This window comes from Hemiscyllium ocellatum, chromosome 18, assembly GCF_020745735.1.
Source record: "Hemiscyllium ocellatum isolate sHemOce1 chromosome 18, sHemOce1.pat.X.cur, whole genome shotgun sequence".
Lineage (NCBI taxonomy): Eukaryota > Metazoa > Chordata > Chondrichthyes > Orectolobiformes > Hemiscylliidae > Hemiscyllium > Hemiscyllium ocellatum.
Window position 1 is genome coordinate 21,344,146 of NC_083418.1, and position 22,260 is coordinate 21,366,405.

General features: G+C 43.2%; 1 protein-coding gene across 4 annotated transcripts in view; it reads left to right on the plus strand.

The window, feature by feature from the left end:
* The window catches only part of dgkza (diacylglycerol kinase, zeta a), a 570,823-nt gene that overhangs the window by 241,458 nt on the left and 307,105 nt on the right, over nucleotides 1-22,260 (plus strand). For all 4 annotated transcript variants that reach the window (XM_060838748.1, XM_060838746.1, XM_060838747.1 and 1 more), the window contains exons 3-4: nucleotides 7,779-7,874; nucleotides 19,887-19,964. In XM_060838748.1, the coding sequence (XP_060694731.1) occupies nucleotides 7,779-7,874; nucleotides 19,887-19,964 (174 nt within the window). The remainder of the gene's footprint in view (nucleotides 1-7,778; nucleotides 7,875-19,886; nucleotides 19,965-22,260) is intronic.

Here is a 22,260-nt window from a genome sequence, read left to right on the forward strand (position 1 = left end):
AATCAGACCTAATGTCTCAGTGACCCTTCCTTAGAGCTGCTGTACTCGTAGTCTCCCGCTTAAATAATCCTATTATCCCAAAACCTTGCCCACTGCAGATAATTGCACTTTATCTAACTCTCCTTCACTGTAGATAGTCTCACTGTTTGAAAGTATTCGTTAGGTTAACTCTTGTTCATTGTTGTTTCCTAACTCAAATATCCACTACTCTGAAGATCGGTTGCTCTGGGATACTAATGCCAAGTTAATAGTTTCTGTTTGAATAAATAGTCTTTTAAATTAAGCCCAGTAGCGAAAAGAAGTCTGGCCCGGTGGTGAAGGAAATTATGTTCCGGATTTTCCCAGATTTGCTGCTGCTTCTCTAGATGTCGTTTGATTGTCTGGAAATCATTAGAACTGATTTTCCTCAATAGGAAGATGTGTTTTTATTCTCACTTGGAGTCTATTTTTAGACGTATCTTTATTAATCACAGGCCAGCAGAAAGCTAGGTCATATTGCTGTTGTGGGGGGAATGTGTCAAAATGAGGTTAGAGTTTCCTTTTTCAAGACAGCAGGGGTGTTTTTTTAAAAAAAAAATGCAAAATAGTTTTTTTTTAATGTTGTACTCATTGTACCTGGTGTTTAATGTATTCCCCTTTCTGTCAAATGGTAGTGCCTCTTGACTAAGATCTCACTGTAGAAAAAAATGTTGTCTATGTCTCAGTGATCCTGTTGTGACAGGTCCTGATGTCAGGAGAGTGAAGCTGAATGCTTGGCTCACCACTTCCCCGTGTTCTTCATTATTAATGATGCCCTGGAGCAAAGTTGAATCTCGAACCAAGTCTGAGGATTGAGGATGGTCACTGATGTGTGATGCAGCATTGTATCCACTCTTGCAGAGAGGCCCTGATGCAATTGGTCATAGTTTCATCTCTGACTCCAACTTGTCGTTTCAACACCTGTAACAGGGAGCTGAGTGCAGAATCCGGACTGATACACTTGTGCAGTACTGAGGGTGTGCTACACTGTCTGAGGCACTGTACTTCAAGTGGGATGTTAAAACAAGGCCCTGTCAGCCATCACATGTGGATGTAAACTAATCCGTAGGATGATTTAAATGTGAGTTTTCCTTGTGTTTTGACCATTTTTACCTCTCCAATCATTAACTTTAGAACAGATTATCTCGTCATGTATGTCTGTTTGTGAGGCCTTGCTGTGTGAAAATTGGCTACTGCATTTCCTACATTACAACAATGATAGCAGTTCCAGAAGCACTGCATTGCCTGTATAACACTTCAGGACATCAGGAAGGTGCGAAATAGTCCATGTAGGAATGAAAGCTTTTTATATCTTTATTGCATCCTTGTTGAGTAAGATACAGTTCTGCAACTTGCCTAACATCACACTATCTCCAGCAACACAGAAATTAAATCATGTTAATCATTACAGTTTTGTCAGAAATTACCAGAAGTGAATAAACACATTTTTCATTTTAATTCCAACTGTTACAGTCACAAGTTTAGTATGTGAGCTGTTTGAAGTCATTCTGGATATAGTGATGAGAAATGTAAATGATTTCTCTCGAAGCAATCGTTAAGTTTTGTGATCAGGAGATTGTACTGTTTCAGCCCATGGCTTAAAATGGTTACTGTTACTCAGCTCACTACAAAGTTCCAAGGGGGCAAATATTCAGTGAGTAATCAATGTAAATGCAAATTCCAATTTTCTGACTCTCTTCTGTCCAGTTCAATGTTGTTCCACCTCACTGGGACAGCATGCTGGAAATCAAGCCCTGCTAATCCCAGAGTCATCACAAAGGTTAGAAGTTTTATAGAAGTACACTGAAGTCCTCAATTTTCCTGTCATTTTCGACCCAGGTTGACAGAAAGCATGGACCTAATGTCTGTACTCAAATGTGAATTATGATTTTATGCAATAAATAATTCTAGTTAGAGATGAACAGCTGTGGTCTGTCAACATAGAATTCTAATGTTAAAACTCTAACCTTCATAAAACTGTCAGGGAACTGAACTATAGCAGCTGTAAATACAAGAATAGGTCAGGGGCTAGGAATTGTGAGGAGAATTATTCATCACCTGTCTCCTCAATGCTGTCATGAGCAGGTCTATCTTACATGTGACTCCAGATCCACAACAATGTGGTTGACTGTTAACTGACCTCTGAAGTAGGCTAGCAAGCCAATCAGATGAAGAGGCATTTGGGATGGACGTCAATCGTTAGTCATTCAAACTGCACCCACATCTCACAAAAGAATAAAGAAGGTAATGCTCGTGTTAATCTCTACAGGGAGAATAGGGAAGGTGGTCGTAGACCCAGTAGTGGCACTGTTCACCCTGCTGTTGATGGCCTACAGCTCCGCGTGGATGCATTTCCAGATCTGTTTGAAATCTATCTCTTTTAGCACAGTGGTGTTGTCACACATCATGATGGAAGATATCCTCGATGTGAAGTTGGGACTTGGTTTCTACAAGGTCGATGCTGTGGTCACTCCTACCAGTACAGGTCAACCACATTGTTATGGTTCTGGAGTCGCAAGTAGGTCAGAACAGATAATGGTAGCATATTTCCATCCTTAGAAAGGACATGAGTGAACAAGATGGCTTTTACCAACAAGTGACAATAGCTTCATGTCAACATCAGACTAGTTTTTAATTTATTAATTGAGTTTAAGTTTGACTGTTCTCTGTGGTGGGATTTGAACTCCTGTCTCCAGATCTTTACCCTGGGTCTCCAGATTCCTTAGGCAGTGCCACTACCACTCTGCCACCTAACTTTGTGTCTACATTTATAACAAAGGAAGAGGTCAGCTTGTCAGACATGCCAGTGAAACTCAGATCGAATCAGGCTCGGGGACTTATGAAAATTAACATCAGCAAAGTAGCAGGGGGCAATGAAATAAATGAACCTAGAAGATGACAAATACCCTGGTCCCAATGGCTTCCTGCTGTGTCTTCAAAGAAGTAAGTGAGAACATCGCTCATGTCCAAACTATAAACTACAACCTCTCTTGCTCTGCAAACCCATTTTTAAGTTGGAGAATTGATCAAATCATCACACTCCTTTGGACCCTATCAATTTAGCATCAATGTTGGGCAATTACTCAAGTTTACAACTAAAGGTAGACTGACTTACCACCTTAAAAGGAATTTCCTGCTGATCTGAGTAAGTCAGCACAGATTTGGAAAGGACAAACCAAAAGAGTCATTTTGAAGAGGTGACTAAAATAGTAGACTGGAGAATCTTCCTTTTCAGGTCCAAGGCCTTGAGAGGTGGTTGGTGAGCATAAACCTCTGCTCTGGTCCATGTTTATGATGTGGTACTGTCGTGATTTATAGGTCAATACTCAGGCTGGGTTACGGTCACCAAGTCCTGGACTGGGACCTGAGCCTGGAACTTATGACCCAGAGACCGAAATACTGGGCCGCAAGACCTTTGGAGAACCTTGAATCTTATTTTTAAGGACTTGTAGAACCATTTTACAAAGTCCCTCAAGGGACAGTGAGCTAAAGTGCAGCTTCATAGAATTTAACCCAAATCATTAAACTGGGTAAGACGCAGAGTGAGTGTCAGGGAACAGAGAGCATTACTAATGAGCAGATACTGTAATTAGCAGGATGTGACTAATGGCATCCTGCAAAGATCTGTGTTGGAGCCTAAATTATTTATCACATTTGTTAATGATGTGGAAGATGGAATAGAAAACCTTATTTCCAAATTGCTGAATTCTTAGCTATGTAGCTGGGAGCATAATATTGCAAAGGTGTTTTGACTGATTAAGTGAACGGGAAGGAATGAAATTCAAAATAATCAAATGTGAGATTATTCACAATGGACTTAAAAAGGACAAAAATGAGACACTTTCTAATTGGTGAAGAGTTAGAAAACAAGGAAGGCACAAAGAGATGTTTGGGAGTTCAGTTCCTATGCACCATTTGTCAAAGTATCACATCAAAGCCCTTCATATCTTGTGGGCTAGAAAGTTTCAGGTAAATCAATCTCTTGGTAATTTTGAGCAGAGGGAATGGAGGCTAGGGCAGTTGCATGCTCCTCTTGCAGGATGTGGGAGAGAAGGGTCACCACTAGTGTCCATGCTGACTTTACCTGCGAGAAGTGCCCCCAACTCCAGCTCCTCACAGACTGTGTTCGAGAGCTGGAGCTGGATGAACTTCAGATTATTCGGGAGTGATAGTGAAGTAGTCACACCTAAGTTACAGGACAAAGATAGCTGGGTGACTGTCGGGAGAGGGAAAGGGGACGGGCAGAAAGCGCAGGGACTCTCTGTGTCCGTTCCCCTCAATAATAAGTATACCGTGTTGGATACTGTTGATGGGGGGACCTACCAGGGAAAGCCTCAATGGCTAGATTTCTGGCATTGAGCCTGGTTCTGGGGCTCAGAAGGGAAGCGGGACAATATAAAAGCGATAGTGATAGGTGATTCACCGTGTGGGGAACAGACATGAGGTTCTGTGGTCGCGAGCGAGATGGTGTGTTGCCATTTGGGTACCACGGACAGGGAGGTCTTGGATCAAGTCTCCATGATTCTTAAGGGGGAGGGAGAGCAGCAAGAAGTCCTGATATACATCAGTATCAACGACCTAGGTAGGGAAAGGAAGGAGGACCTGAAAAGAGAACATGGGGAGTTAGGTTGGAAGCTAGAAGGCAGGATAAGTAGAGTAGTAATCTCAGGATTGCTACCGGTGCCACATGCTAGTGAGGTTAGGAACAGAGAGCGAGTGCAGATGAACACGTGACTGAGGATCTGGTTTAGATGGGACGGCTTCACATATGTGGGTGTACCTTCTGGGGAATGTGAGACCTGTACAAGAGGACAGGTTGCACGTGAACTGGAGGGGCACCAATATCCTGGATGGGAAATTCGCTGAGGCTCTTCAGGAGGGTTTAAACTAGATTGGCAGGAGTTGGGAACCTGATCTATGGATCAGATGATGGAGTAGTTAGTGAACAGACACAGCATGCAGAGAGTCTCTGAGGAGGGATAGGCACTTGATATAGCAAAGGTGTAGTGTGATGGGTTGGTGTGTCTATTTTAATGCAAGAAGTATCAGGAAAAAGGGTGATGAACTTAGAGCATGGATCAGTACTTGGAGCTATGATGTTGTAGCCATTACAGAGACTTGAATATCTTAGGAGCAGGAATGGTTGTTGGATGTTCCAGGGTTTAAGTGTTTCAAAAGGAACAGAGGGCAAGATTAAAGAGGTGGAGGATTGGCATTGCTAATCAGGGGTAGTATCACAGCTGCAGAAAGGGAGATTGTCGAGGAGGGTTTGTCTACAGAGTCAGTATTGGTGGAAGTCAGAAACAGGAAAGGACCAGTCACTTTACTGGCAGTTTTCTACATGCCCCCCCCACCCCACCCCCGCCCGCCAGTAGCAACAGAGACAGGGAGGAGCGGATTGGAAGGCAGATTTTGGAAAAGTGCAGAATAACAGGGTTGTTGTCGCGGGTGACTTTAATTTCCCTAATATTGATTGGAACCTCCTTGGTTCAACTAGTTTGGCTGAAGCAGTATTTGTCAGATGTGTCCAGGAAGGGTTTCTAATGCAATATGTAGATAGGCTGACTAGAGGGGAGGCCATATTGGATTTGGTGCTTGGCAACAAACTAGGTCAGGAGTCAGATCTCTCTCGGTGGGAAAGCATTTTGGTGATAGTGATCACTACTCCATGAGCTTTACTATACTCACAGAGAGGGATAGGAGCAGACGGTATGGGAAAGTATTTAATGGTGAGGCCAGGGGCTTACAATGCTATTAGGCAAGAGCTAGCATGCCTAAATTGGGAACAGATGTTCTCAGGGAAATGCACAATGGAAATGTGGAGGTTGTTTTGGGAGCACTGATGGTGCTGGACAGGTCTGTCCTGCTGAGGCAAGGAAGGGATAGTAGGTTGAAAGAACTATGGATGTGGAACATCGAGTCAAGAGGAAGAAGGAAGCATACTTAAAGTTGAGAAGGCAAGGATCAGACAAGACTTTAGACATTCTGGATGTAGATTTGCTCACTGAGCTGAAAGGTTCATGTTCAGATGTTTCGTCACCATATTAGGTAACATCTTCAGTGAGCCTCTGGATGAAATATTGCTGATGATTCCTCCTTTCTATTTATATGTTTGGGTTTCTTTGGGTTGGTGATGTCATTTCCTATGGTGATGTCATTCCCTGTTCTTTTTCACAGGGGGGTGGTAAATTGTGTTAGTTGATAGAGTTCCGGTTGGAATGCCATACTTCTAGGAATTCTCGTGCGTGTCTCTGTTTGGTTTGTCCTAGAATGGATGCGTTGTCCCAGTCGAAGTGGTGTCCTTCCTCATCTGTATGTAAGGATATTAGTGAGGGAGGGTCATGACTTTTTGTGGCTAGTTGATGTTCATGGTGGCTAGTCTTCTGCCTGTCTGTCCAATGTAGTGTTTGTTACAGTTCTTGCATGGTGTGTCATTTAGGGTAGGGCCGATCAGGGATAGTGGAGGGAACTTGCTCCTGGAGTGGGAGGAAGTAAGGGAGGTCTTTAATGAATACTTTGGTTCAGTATTGAGTTAAAGAGCCGCATGGTTATGCTGCAACTCCTTAAAGCTCTGGTTAGACCTCATTTGGAATATTGTGTTCAGTTCTGCTCCCCTTATGATAGGAAAGATGTGGAAACTTTAAAGAGGATGGAGAGAGGATTTACCAGATTGCTGCCTGGACTGAGGGCATGTCTTATGAAGAAAGGTTGAGGGAGCTAGGGCTTTTCTCATTGGACTGAAGAAAGATGAGAGGTGACTCGATAGAGGTGTACAAGATGTTGAGAGTCATAGATAGAGTGAATAGCCAGAGATCTTTCCTATGGCAGAAATCTCAATCATGAGTGGGCACAATTTTATAGTAACGGGAAGATGTCAGAGTTTGGGTCTTTACACAGAAATGGAATGTACTGCCAGCAGTGGTAATCGAATCAGAGACTTTAGCGACATTTAAGCGACTGTTGGATAGGCCCATGGAAGTTAGTACAATGAAGGTTATGTATGTTAGTCTGATCTTAGGGTAGGATAAAAGGCCAGCACAACATGGAGGGCCGAAGGGCCTGTACTGTTTTATGTTCTAAACATGCCACAACTGGAGAACAGACACACAAAAACCTTTTATCTCTCACCCCCTCCTTTTGCTTCAGTTGTTACAACATTTAAAAGACGTTTGGACAAGTATTTGAAAATTTGGAGGGACATGGGCCAAATCTAGATAAATGGTTTGGGAAACGTGGATGGCATGAACTGGTTGGACAGAAAGGTCCGTTTTTGTGCTGTATGCTCTATGACTATGTTCCAGAAAGGTTGGTTCAGTTGTGGCATGGCAAATGATGAAATTTGAATTCAGTTTTTAAAAAAAAGTCTGGACTTAAACGCCTTGGTTGATTGTCATTAGGGTTTGCTACTGACCTTTAGGGAAGGAAATCTGCTATCCTGATCTGGAATGGCCTGCATGTGACTTTAGACCTGTAGCTATGTGATCGATGTTTATCTGTTCTTTGAAATGGGCTAGAAGCTACTCAGTTCAAAGGCAATCATAGGTGGGTGATACATGCTGACCAAACCAATGATGTCCAAATTCCAAGAACCAATTTAAAATAAAAGTCAGCTGTGGCAGACCCTTCTCTTCCTGAATTCGAACAACCCCGAAACAGACTTGCCTACACCACCTTCCCCAGTGTTGTCTGCACCAAGTTACCACAGCGTGTGGAGCTACTTGCCTTTGAACTAATCTAATTTCCTGTGTTGTGTTTCTTAGGAGAATGCACAGTACGGAGAGCACATCTGGTTTGAGACCAATGTTTCTGGAGATTTCTGTTACGCAGGAGAGCAAAATTGTGTGGCAAAATTGCTGGTGAGTACTGATAGCTGTTTATAATGCGAGGGTTAGACCACTCTTTAACCCTTTGCTATATTTCACTGAAATGATGCACACACAAACACGTGAAAGGCCCTTTAGCTACAGATGGCGAGTGTTGTTCAGTATGGTGACCATTAACTGCTCCCTATAGAATCCATACAGTGTGAAAGTAGGCCACTCGGGCCATCGAGTCCTCACCGACCCTCCGAAGAACGTCCCACCCAGACTCGCTGTGAGGCAGCAGTGCTGACCACTGAGCTAGCATACCCTCCTGTAATACTATACATAACTACTGTATAAGTAACTGCGGGCTGGTTATAGTGAGCAAGAAGTTGCAATTCACTCCTTCTACAGTCTTCTTCAGAAGGTCATCATTCTTAATGAAAACTTTATTGTCATAGTAATCTGAGAGCAATCCATATCCCTTTTCTTTTTCTCTTGCTCTTTCTTTGTCACAAGCTCTCCCTCTCTCTGTCTTTCATCACATCTTGCAGTGACTGTTCCTTTAGTATTACAAGATAATACATGGCTTGGAAAGGGTGGATGCTAGGAAATTGTTTCCGTTAGGCGAGGAGACTAGGACCCGTGGACACAGCCTGAGTGTTAGAGGGGGTCAATTCAGAACAGAAATGCGGAGACATTTCTTCATCCAGAGACTGGTGGGCCTGTGGAATTCATTGCCGCAGAGTGTAGCGGAGGCCGGGACGCTAAATGTCTTCAAGGCAGAGATTGATAAATTCTTGATGTCACAAGGAATTAAGGGCTACGGGGAGAATGAGGGTAAGTGGAGTTGAAATGCCCATCAGCCATGATTGAATGGCGGAGTGGATTCGCTGGGCCGAATGGCCTTACTTCCACTCCTATGTCTTATGGTCTTAATATTATTGACGTTTTCACTCTTGTTCCTCCAGAACTGTAATTACACCTTTCCACAAGCCTTTCCTGTTCTCCCCTTCTTCGCTGTGTCAAAATCAGGATTGGCTGCACAATCCTCTGTGCTAACCCGTTCTTTCCCAGGAACTCCTTTCCTCTCATATTTTTCACTTAACTCATACAATTGATGGCCTTTTAACTTCCCCTGGCACTCTTACTTTTCAATCATTACTTTTAAAGCCAGCTGGTGCTTACCCATTCAGATATGTCTTAATATACGCAAGTAAATCTCTAGTTAAGCTGGGAATTTTCAACATGCAGACACAAACACACACCCATCAGTGGGAACAGCGAAATCGTAATGATAAAATGTATATTGAAGTTTGAAATGACACTTGGTGCTTGTAAAACAGGCAATCTGCACTGAACTTGGTTTAATACTGACCTCTGGTGGCCATCTTGGATGGCTGCAATTGCTTGGTGGTGTTGAATTTTGCTGCTGGTCGATTATCCCAGTGAGATATTTTATTTGCAGCCGTGAACCAATTATTTTCTTTTAATACGATGAAAACTGAAGTTCTGACAAGAGTAGATGGGTGAAATGTTTGTGCAAGCAGGGTGGACTTCATAAAGTCGTTAAGAATGAAAAGGAGGAAAACGAAGAGAATTATTTTGCACTGCCTGAAACCAGACTCGGTGACTTTCCAAAAGGAATTGAATCTACTTGGAAAAGGAAGATATTCGGGGGGAGGGGGGGTGGGAGAGAGAGGGGGGGAGAGAGACAGAGAGAGAGAGAGAGACAGAGAGAGAGAGAGAGACACACACAGAGAGAGAGAGAGACAGAGAGATGGACAGAGAGAGACAGAGAGATGGACAGAGAGAGGGAGAGACAGATGGAGAAAGGGAGAGACAGACTGAGAGAGGGAGACACGGGGGGGAGAGAGAGAGAGCACAGGCAGATGGAATTCATTGATGGGCCTTCCATTGAGTCAGGACCACAGACCTCCATCTGTGCTGATTTGATTCTCTTAGACTGACTATGTCTCCTGGTTTTCTCCCATACCATGCATCTTGAGAAGGCGAGAATAATGGTCTAAAGTGTAGCTGTCAAGCTAGCGCAGGAGGGGAAGATTCACACATTTTGGGTTTTGGAGTGGATTTGGAACCTGAGACAGACATCATGAGGGGGAATAATCTTTACCTGAAGAGGTGGCACCTGTGGTAGACAGTGAAGAAATAAGGGGAGGTTTAAATGAATGTGGCATAGGTGCTTAGGAAAGATTATATTTAACACAATCTATTGATGCAATGAGGATTAATAAGTGTTTGAATGGAAGCAGTAAAGTGATCTGTAAGAATAATGGAGAAAAATGTCTAAACAGCAAAAGATGGTGAGAGGGACAAGAAAGCAGAATATACAATGACAAATTAAGGAGCAAGGTAAGCTTTAAGATGAGGCAGGATCTGCTGCTGAGTTTTGTGAGTTCACAAAATGATCAAAAATGGGGTGTTAGAACCATGGAACAATACGATGCAGTACCCACCATGGAGTGGTGGCTCAGGTAGGAATGTAAGGATGTTCTGTTTGGGTTCTGTATCGATGGAATAGAGAAGTAGAAAGCAAAATGGCACAATTCTCATTGAATCTGGCTGGCTATCATGTAACAGGTGCAACAGACTGCCATCTGTAAACAATGCAAGGCAATACGCAAAAACAATAAGGCAATAAGAGTGAATGATTATAGCTATCACAAGACAGGTTAGATCAAGTCAAATAACGTCAAAGTCCAAATGTATTTTCTTGGGGTTGCCTCTAGATCAGCATGAGTCTAATCCAACAAGAGAAAGACCATACCCTGATTTAATTATTGAGTCATGCAACATAGAAGAGACTCTTCGGCCCATTGTGTCTGTGCCAACCTATTTAGATTAATCTTACTTTCCCGCACCATGTCCATAGTAATGACGTTTCACGTATTCATTCAAGTACATGGTAAAAGTTATAAGTTTCCCACTTCAACAGCCTTCCCAAATTCCTACTATTCTCTGGGTGAAAATAAAAGCTTTTTCTTAAATCTCCTCCAAACCTCCTCCTTTCACCCTAAAATCAAAGCCCTTGTTATTGACCCTTCAACCAAAGGGAGCGGTTATTTCTGACACATTCTAGTTAGCACCGCCGCCTCACACTGTCAGGGATCCTGGTTCAAATCCAACCTCGAACAACCATCTGTATGGAATTTGCACATTCCCTCGGTGTCTGCAGAGGTCTACTCCGGATGTTTTGCTTTCCTCCCGCGGTGCAGAGATGTGCAGATTAGGTGGACTGGCCATTCTAAATTGCGCATAGTGTCTCGGGACGTGCAAGCGAGGTGGATTAGCCAGGAATATTTTTAAAGCCCCTTCTCTGCTCTTCTAAGATCTTTAAGATCTTCTCTTTATGTTCTGTACTCCACTACAGCTCCATTGATTTACTCCCTTAGTACCTCCTAAAAACCTCTTTTTTTTTCCTTTTTTTAATCTTGTCCTGTATATTCTTAGCCATTCAGGGTTCTCTGCACTGTTGTGCCCAAGTTTCACCTTAAAGTGATCATGTTGGGCCTGTACTTCACCATTTCCCTTCTGAACAACCCCCCACTGTTCTGCTTAGATTTTCTCATGAGTAGCTTTTCCCAGTCTACTTCAGCCAGGTCCTGCCTCTGAATAAAAGCTGTCTTTGCTCAATCCCAACCCCCTTGGCTGAAGGCCATCTCTTTCCTTTTCCATAACAAACTTGAATCGCACGGTGACATGATCAGTATCACTAAAATGCTCTTTCACTGTCACCTTGAAAACTTGCATGGTTTTATCTACCAGAATCCGGTCCAGCAGTGCACCATCCCTTATAGGATCACCTACATGATGACACAAAAAGTTCTCGTGAGTACATTTCAAGAAATCTGCCTCCCTTTAAATATCTTGTACAATCACTATCCCAAATAATATTGGGGAAGCGAAAGTTCCTTAAAATAATCACCCTACTGTTATTTTTACACATTTCAGTGAATTGTCTACATAGCTGCTCTTCTATCGGACTGACAATTGTTTGCGGCCCTATTATACATTTCCAGCAATTTTGTTTTAGATTAGATTCCCTACAGAGTGGAAACAGGCCCTTCAGCCCAACAAGTCCACACCGACCCTCCGAAGAGTAACCCACCCAGACCCATTTCCCCCTGACTAATGCACCAAGCACCACGGGCAATTTAGCACCTGAGCTGTGGGAGGAAACCAGAGCACCCGGAGGAAACCCAAGCAGCCTCGGGGAGAATGTGCAAACTCTACACAGACAGTCACCCAAGGCTGGAATCGAACCTGGGATCCTGGTGCTGTGAGGCAGCAGTGCTGACCACTGAGCCACCGTGCCGCCCCGACTGTCTGCTTTTTACTTCTAAGTTTTACCCTTCATTTCAAGATCCTTTCTCATGATAGACTAGTTCGCAAGATTAGGCCTCATGGAGTACAGGGAGAGCTACCTGTTTGGGTACAGAACTAGCTCAAAGGTAGAAGACAGAGTGTGGTGGTGAAGGGTTGCCTTTCTGACTGGAGGCCTGTGACCAGTGGTGTACCACAAGGATCGTACTGGTTCCACTGTTTTTCGTCATTTATAATAATGCTTTGGATTTGAGCATAAGAGGTGTAGTTAGTAAGTTTGCAGATGATACCAAAATCGGAGGTGTAGTGGGCAGTGAAGAAGGTTACCTCAGAGTACAATGGGATCTTGATCTGATGGACCAATGGGCTGAGGAGTGGCAGATGGAGCTTAATTTGGACAAATGTGAGGTGCTGCATTTTGGAAAAGCAAATCTTAGCTGGACGGAATGATAAGGTCCTGGGAATGTTGCTGAACAAAAGAGACCTTGGAGTGCAGGCTCATTGTTCCTTGAAAGTGGAGTTGCGGCTAGATAGGATAGTGAAGAAGGTATTTGGAATGCTTTACTTTATTGGTCAGAATACAGAGTGCAGGAGTTGGGAGGTCATGTTGTGGCGGTACAGGACATTGGTTAGGCCACTTTTGGAATATTGTGTGCAATTCTGGTCTCCTTCCTATCGGAAGGATGTTGTGAAACTTGAAAGGTTTCAGAAAAGATTTACAACTGCTGACTAAGTTAGTTTCGGATATCATGGCCGAGTTGGACCGAAGGGTCTGTTTCTATGCTGTACATCTCTATGACTCTATATCACTTCTCCTTTTAATGTGGCACCCCCTCTTACTTTACACTCTCTCCTGCCTTGCCTGAAGAACCTATAGGAGAAAGTGAGGACTGCAGATGCTGGAGATCAGAGCTGAAAATGTGTTGCTGGAAAAGCGCAGCAGGTCAGGCAGCATCCAAGGAGTAGGAGAAGGGCTCATGCCCGAAATGTTGATTCTTCTGCTCCTTGATGCTGCCTGACCTGCTGCGCTTTTCCAGCAACACATTTTTAGCTGTGAAGAATCTATACCCAGAATGTTGGACTTGCCAGTCCTGCCCCTCCTTCCTCCACATCTCTATGATGGCATTAACATTTCAATTGCACATGCCAATGCATGCCCTTAACCTGTGTCTTAAATATAACAAAGTAAAGGTAATGTCTTCCCAGACCGCTGTGCTGCTCTCTCACTAGAGAGAGATGATGATTGGTGGTTTAATCTGAGGATCAACGTGGCTCAGGCGAGGGGGGAAGTTGAGAAGTAGAGTCCTTCATGGTAACCTCAGCCAGTGCCCACATTGATCCCACACTGTTGACATGACTCTCTATCACAAACCAGCTATTCAGCCAACTGAGTTAGTGAAAATACTCCTCACATTAAAGTAAAGGCCATTCAGCCTCACCTTATACCCTGAAAAGTCAACATTGTTGAACACCCACAGACTTGATTCCTCTCCTGTCGTATGCTGAGTTCCTGGTACTGATGGTGTCCCCTCCCCTACCGAGCTAGTTTAAACAGCACGAGCAAACTCACCCACAATGCTGTCGCTACCATTCTAGTTCAGTTGCAGTCCATCCCACTTGTACACCTCTCCCTGAAACAGTCCCAGCAATCCAGCAGTCCTCCCTTCTGCACTAACTCTTGAGCTATGCTTTCATCTGCCATAGTCTCCTGTTTCTTGTACTCGCTAACCTGTGACACCAGGTAGGGAGGTAATCCATAGAATGCAATCTTTGAGATCCTCATTTTTAATCTATTGCATAGATCCCCAAAGTCTTAAAGTCATAGAGTCAAATAGACCCATCTTCTAAACTCCACTTGGTAAAGGTTCAACCTGTTTAAACTTTCTTCAAAAGAGAACCCTTTCATCACAGGAGTCACTCCACTTCATTTCCCAGGACTTCCATTTTGGAAGTTGATGAGGGCGCTGGCTCCTTGAGGGAGTGCAGTCAGAACCAGGCTTCAGTTAACATGATTGGCCTGATTGTACAGGAAAGGAGGAAGATGGAAATAGGAGCAATAGTGAGAGGGAATCCTGTAGTTTGGGAACAACAGGCTTTTTTTGTGGATGTCAGTGTGACTCCAGCATGGTGTGTTACCTCATGGTGCCAAGTTCACAGATATCATTGAGCAACTCATTCCTTATTCTACCAATCTCTTTGGGACTAATGTGTATCACGATCACTGTCTTGTCACTCTCTCCCTTTTAGGATGCCCTACAGCCTCTCATGACAAGCTAGAACTGCAGCAAGAACTAAAAGGGCCAATGGGCTGAGGAGTGGCAGATGGAGTTTAATTTAGATAAATGTGAGCTGCTGCATTTTGGAAAGGCAAATCAGGGCAGGACTTATACACTTAATGGTAAGGTCCTGGAGGAGTATTGCTGAACTGAGACCTTGGAGTGCAGATTCATAGCTCCTTAAAGTAGAGTCGGAGGTAGATAGGATAGTGAAGAAGGCGTTTATGCTTTCCTTTATTGGTCAAAGCATTGGTCATGATGCGGCTGTACAGGACATTTGTTTCGCCATTTTTGGAATACTGTGTGCAATTCTGGTCTCCCTCCTACAAGAAGAATGTTGCGAAACATGAAGAGAGTTCAGAAAAAATTTACAAGGATGTTGCCGGGGTTGGAGGGTTTGAGCTATAGGGAGAGGCTGAACAGGCTGGGGCTATTTTCCCTGGAGCGTCGGAGGCTGAGGGGTGACCTTATAGAGGTTTATAAAATCACGAGAAGCATAGGTAGGGTAAATAGACAAAGTCTTTCCCCTGGGGTGGAAGAGTCGAGAATTAGAGGGCATAGGTTTAGGGTGAGGGGGGAAAGATTTAAAAGGAACCTAAGGGGCAACCTTTTCACACAGGGAGTGGTACGTGTATGGAATGAGCTGCCAAAGAAAGTGATGAAGGCTGGTACAATTAGAACATTTAAAAGGCATCTGGGTGGGTATGTGAACAGGAATGGTTTAGAGGGATATGGGCCAAGTGCTGGCAAATGGGAATAGATTAGGTTAGGATATCATTGGCATCGATGAGTTGGATCGAAGAGTCTCTTTCTGTGCTATACATCTCTATGACTCTGAAAGAATCCGAACGAATCCAAGGCTGATAATAGGAAAGAAACTCCAAACTACCATTTAGAAACCCTTTTTTGAATCACTCCATAGGAGAGTTACTATTACTTGTGCTAGTTAAAAGATGGTGCAGGGTTTTAGAGAAGGAAGTCCGGAGTTTTGAGCCTACCCAGCAGATGGTGTAGTTAAAACATGAATAAAGAAGAAAAAAAGAGTTACTTTGGAGAGATCGCAGAGATTTGGAAGAAGTGTGTAGCAGGAAAGATTAGAGAGATAGAGAGGCCAGACAACGGAGTGATTTTGTAACAAGGATGTCACTTCTGCCCCTAGGACTTGAGTACTTGGAATACGGTCAATATTTGGAAGTGTCAAAACATTTCAGGGAAGGATAGTTCACATAAAGGGCAGGCAGCAACATGGCCATTCAGTAAACATCAGAGCGTATGTTTGTGCTGAATCTCTAGAAAGCATACACTGAGTGGAATGAGGTTGAGTAGGATGTGGTGAACAGGGAGAGCTCAGACTTCAGTAAGTACTTCTTTGGAAGGAAGAGTACAAATACAATGCCAACAACATATTGAATAGAGGCTTTAATGAACACGAGTAAGGAGTGAAAGCTTCGTAACAGCTTTGATTTAAAACATAGGAACAGAACCTGAAGGTGGTGGTGTTCCTGCTGCCCTTGGACTTCAAGATGGGAGTGGTTGTGGGTTTGGGAGGTGTAAGAAGCTTGGTGAATATCTGAAGTGCATCTTGTGGATGGTAGATGGACGGTAGAACAGAAACATAAAAGTATGAGTAGGCCGTTCAGCCTTTCAGTCTGTTCTACCATTCAATGGCTGAAAATCAAACTCAGTCCCTGCTTTCTCCTAGTACCCTTTGATTCCTTTATACATAAGAACTATATCTAACTATATCTAAAACATTCAATGTGTTGGTCTCGACTGCTTTCTGTTGTATAGCATTCCACAGGCTCCGCATGTTGCTAAATCTGTTCTGTATCTGATACACTTCAATCAAGTAACACCACCCCCCCAACTCTTTTAAATTCCAACCCATTCAGTCTCACCCATTCTCCTAACACAATGCATTCACTTCAGGTATCAATCCAGTAAACCACCTCCAATGCACCTATATCTATCCTTAAATGAGGAGATCAAAACTGCACCTGGTTTTTGAGATGTTATAAGGAGAGGCTGGGTAGGCTTGGACCTTTTTCACTGGAGGGATAGGAGGTTTAGTCGTGAACTTAGAGGTTTGTAAAATCATAATGAGCATAGACAAGTTGAATAGTGAAAGGTTTTTCCCCCAGGGTCAGGGAGTTCAAAGCTAGAGGTCGTCATGATTTGGAGATGCCGGTGTTGGACTGGGGTGTACAAAGTTAAAAAAATCACACAAGACCAGGTTATAGTCCAATAGGTTTAATTGAACACACTAGCTTTCGGAGCGCTGTTCTTTCATCAGGCGGTTGTGGAATATAAGATTGTAAGACAATCTTACAAAACCAGAGACCATAGATTTAAGGTTAGAGGGAAAGATTTGAGAGACCTGAGGGCAACCTCTTTCATACAGAGGCTGACGCGTCTATGGAATGGACTACCAGGGGAAGTAGTAGATACATTGCAAAATTTAGAAAACATTTGGAGAGGTATATGAACAGGAAAGATTTAGAGGGATATGGGCCAAAAGAAGGCAAGTGGAACTAGTTCAGTTTGGGAAACTTGGTCAGTATGGACAATTTGAACCAAGGGGTCTATTTCTGTGTTGTGTGACTCTATGAGGAGTAGGCCATTCAGCCCCTCAGGCTTGCTCCGTCATCCTAGATCATGGCTGACCGTCTGCCTCAATGCCATTTTCCTGGCACTATCTTTTGATGTCTTTATTACATAGGAATGTATCAATCTCTGTCTTCAATAAACTCCATGACTGAGCTGCTGTAAGCTTAGGGTTGAAGGGGTCCAAATATTCATTCACCTCTGAGTGAAGAGGTTTCTCTCCATCTCAAGCCTAAATGACTTACAATTTATCTCAGAATAAAGAGGTATTTCTAGACTCAGTAGGCAGGGAAACTTGCTTTCTGTATCTATTCTGTGTGGCCCTTTAAGAATTTTCTAAATTTCAATGGAATTCTTCTAAACTTGAGAGGATACAGGCCCAGTTTCCTCAATCTTTCCTCAGTAGGGCAGTCCTATCATCCTGCTTTGTGTCTGTCTCCATGAAGGAAGATAGAAGAAATCTCTCTCAAGTAATAGTTAGGCCACAGTTGGAATGTGTGGAGGTTTGGGTATGAGATAATTGAAACACCAAAGCTATAGGGAGAGTCCAATGAAAACAGTTCGAGAGAGGAGACCTGAGACACTGAAATCAAATCAGTCGAAGCAAGGTGGACGATAAGGAGATTTGGTGTAGGTTTTAAATGATGACCAAATGGTATTATCACTGGACTGTGATCAAAAAACCCAAGTAATATTCTGGGAAGCTGGGTTTGAATCCTGCCATGGCAGGTGATAGAACCTGAATTGAATAAAAATCTGGAATTAAGAATCAATTGATGACCATGAATCCATTGTTGATTGTCGGAAAAACACATCTGCTTTAGGTCCTTTAGGTAAAGAAATTGTCATCCTTACCTGGTCTGGCCTACATTTAACTTTAGACTCTCATAATACCTCTGGGAAATTAAGGATGGGCAATAAATGATGGTACAGCCAGCAATACCCTCATCCTGTCAATGAATAAAAAATCAAGCCTTCCCCTGTTCAATCGATATACATCTTCTTTCCTGAGGAGTGAGGGGGGTTACTCTACAATTCTACAAAGAAATTGTTTGACAGGCAGTGAATTTGAATACATCTTTGAAGTGAAAATTATATCAAAAATGTAAAGCATGTGACGATGTAGAGCTGTGGAGAGATCAAAGTCACCACAGAATGACCAAATTATTATTGTGCTGCAGGAGACCATTTCCCATCATGACTTAGTGGCTCTCTAAATGACTGTCTACCTCGTGCATTCTCCTGCCCTTCCCCTCAAACCCTGCACATGATTTCTTCATCAGAGAACCAGACGATTCCCTCTTGAGAGCCTTGATTTAAACCACTTCCATTACACTCTGAGATGGTGCATTCCAGCCCCTAACCACATGCTGCCTCAATAAGCTTTCTCTCCTGTTGCTTTTGATTCTTATGCTGATTACTTAAAAAAATTTATGCCCTGTCATACTTAGACGTTTCACACATTTGGAACAGTTTCTGCTTGCCTCCTCTGTCCAGATGTTGCGTGATTTTGAAAACTTTCTTTTGACCGATCTCCCCTCCAAGGAGAAAAGTCCCAGCTTCTGCAAACTATCCTGATAACTGAAATTCCTCACCCCTGGAACAATTCCTCTAATCCTCTTCTATACACTTTCCAATGCTTGCTCATCCCCCCCGAAATGTAGGATGAATTGAATTGTTTCCCTGTGTAGAATGAGCTTGCATGGTTTGACGGAAAACTTTAAACACATTAAACTGGGAAACCACAAATGTTCACAACTTAAGTGTTTCAGTTACAACTCAATCTCATTTTAGTTAACCTAAACTGATGATTCCATGCAGTATTGTTGGTGGGATGGACCTGATAATCAGAGGCTCCATTTAACATCTTGGGTGTTTGCAAAGATCCCATAATAGTGATTCAGAGGAGAGCAGAGAGGTTCCCTGGGCTATCCTGACCGGCTATTAACCCTCAACCAACATCATCCCTGTTGGTCAGATTTTGGTGTACACAAAATGGTTTCCCACACCCAGCGGTGAATCCAGTTCAAAAGTACTTCATTGGCTGAGCTTCATTCTGAGCTTCGGACGGATGTGGTGGAAAGGTCATTTCTTTTATTTAAGCTGTGGTTTCAGCAGAGGGCACCAGCCCTGGCGAATTCTAAATACAGTCAATTCTTCTGTCGTGTGATGGTTGCTATCTTGTGTTGTAGAAAAGTCACGCTTTAGAAACTGCTTAAAGTGTAGCATTGTAAGTGTGTTACAGCCAACACACGTTATGAAAGTTCGCCCTTTAGCATCCCCAATTTGTCAATCGTGTTTGAGTGAATTTGCGTTGACAAAATGTGCGTTATAGCAGGATGACCCCTAAATATGCAATATTGACCCTGATGGTGTTGAAGAAGAGGATTTGTTCTGTAAAGCAAGCACAAACTCCCCTTTTGAAGCTAAAAGTTCAGCGTTTTGATCTCGAGGTTGGCGAACAAGGTATGAGAAACGAGAGACAAGTTTGTATTTTCAGTTGAATTGCAGGAATTTTGAGCTGAGATGGTGAAGAGACACTGGAGATTAATCAGTCTATGCTGGTTAATCCACACATGGTTGGTGCTGACTGGAAAGGAACAAGGCAAATCCTAGTCATCCTGATTCATTACTGTTGTCAGCTGCCCTCCTCCTTGTGCAGAAATACAACCAAGATGACAAAGGTTAAATAGAACTGGTATAGTTCTTGGTCTTCATGTGTTTAGGTTGTGGATGATCCTGGTGGGGCTCCGTAGTTCAGGAGAAGGGAGGGAGAGGTGTTGTAAAGTTTATATTTGTTTGTTGGGCCACAGTTTAATCAGTTCTTCATCTCTCTCTGTAGCAGAAGTCAGTGTCACGGAAGAAATGTGCTGCCTGTAAGATTGTGGTCCACACACCCTGCATTGAGCTTCTAGAGAAAGTAAGTCTCTTTCATCTCTTGTATCTATAGAAATATGCTCCCAATTCACATCCTAGTTGTCAAGATTGTTCATGTAGATTCGTATTCTTGATCTAATTTTGAATGGGAAAGAAAACACTTTGCAGAATGTTCCTCTAAGCGATGTGTTGCCTTGAACGAGGATGGCACGTGGCGATTGTACCTTTCAAACAGCTTTCCCCTCATGTCATACATCTTTATGTTTTTGGGGCTAAAACAACAATGGTGCAAAGACCTACCCATTCACTCCATCCAATGGTATTCCAATGGACTAAGCCCTTTCCCATTCACTCCCATCGATTGAGTTTCCAATGAACTCGCCTCTCTCTCGTTCAGTCTGATTTAGTATCCCAATTGTCTAAAGGGTCAGTTTGCGCAGTTGCCGATAGGGGTAGTTTGCACAGTCAAGTCACACCAGTGTGATTCCCATATTGCTTAAGTCACCCATGAAGACCTTGCCATCTCAACCTTGTTCCTCACCACCAGTCAGCGAATGGTCCTCTTAAACTGTGGAGACTTTGAATTTACTTATCACTTCCTGGATAAACCTGTAATGCTCTGTAATTCCTGTAGCACCAAGTGTAAATGCAGCAGCACTCTGTGTAATTGTGAGTGTGTGCTGTGTAACTGCAATTGGGGGTGACTATAATCTCCGCAGTGGTCTCTATAACATCTGCAGTGCTCTGTATATTGTAGTACCCTGTATAATACTGTCTGTTTTTGCTTTTCATGATATGGATAATATGTTATTATGCTGGTAAACTAATCTGGGATGAGTTGTATATCGAGACTCTTTAAAAAAAACACAAATGGTATATCCATCTCCCCCTTCCCTCAGTCTACCCAGTCATTGAAAATGTATTTCAGTTTGGTGTTTTTCTTTCCAGATTATTACTTTGTTCCATTAAACTAGAGTTGTCGTTGTTCCACTATATGACCTGCTTAAAATAAGTATAACCATTTTCTGCTTTCACTTTGAGCTTGCAATATTTTTGTTGTAACATCATCTGGAAAATTGTATCAGATTTCCTTGCTCACAAACTCACGCCAGTCTTATTTACGTGTAATAGTGAAAAGCTACTGGCTGTCTCTGCCAGTGGGCAATTCCACTTTTATTACCCCTGCCCTGCGTCCTACTCAACCACCAATTTCATTTCCTTGTCACCAGTTCCTGCAAATCACCTGGCAATCTCTAATACCTTTGAATTCTTCATACTTTGATTTTTCATCGATCCCTCAGTATCGCTTTGAAAATTTAGACGTGGCTTTCCCTTGGAAAAAGCCAGGTTGACTCTCTCGTCCCCTTTTGCACAACCTCCAAAAGCCTAACGTCAGCCCAGAGAATGGATGACGCTGATTTTTCACCCACTGTTTTTAAATTCATTTCATGGACACTGCAAAGTCACTTCCTGGCATGTCCCCCACTCGGCCATTACCTTCAAGCCTGATCAGTGCAGAGTGCAGGAGGACATGCCAGGAGCAGCACTAGGCAAACCTGAAGATGAGGTGTCCAATCTGGTGAAGCCACCCAACAAGACTACTTGCATGCCAAACAATATTAGCAACAAGTGATAGACAGAGCTAAGAGATGCGACAACCAACGAATCAGATCTAAGGTCTTCAGCCCTGTCACATCCAGTCGTGAATGGTGGTGGGCGATTAAATAACTCACTGCAGGAGGAGGCTCTACAAGCATCCCTATCCTCAACGATTTAAGAGCCCAGCATATCACTGCAAAATATAAGGCTGAAGCTTTCACAGCAATCTTCAGTCAAGTGCCGAGTGGATGGTGCGTCTCAATCTCCACCAGAGGTGCTCAGCATTACCGATACCAGTCTTTAGCCAGTTTGATTCACTCTGCATACTATCAAGAAATGGTTGGAGGTACTGGATACTGTAAGGGCTACTGACGACATTCCATCAATAGTACTGAAGACTTGTGCTGCAGAACTTGCTGCTCCCCTAGCCAAGCGCTTCCAGTACATCTACCTGACAATGTGGAAAATTGCCCATGTACGGGAGAGACCATTCTAGATTTAGTGCTCGGAAACGAGCTGGGGCAGGTATCAGATCTTGCGGTGGGAAAGCATTTTGGTGATAGTGACCACAACTGCCTCGCATTCTACATTGCTATGGAGAAGGAGAGGATTAGGCAAAATGGGAGGATATTTAATTGGGGAAGAGGAAACTATGATGCGATTAGACATGATTAGGAATCATGGACTGGGAGCAATTGTTCCATGGTAAAGGCACTATAGACATGTGGAGACTGTTTAAG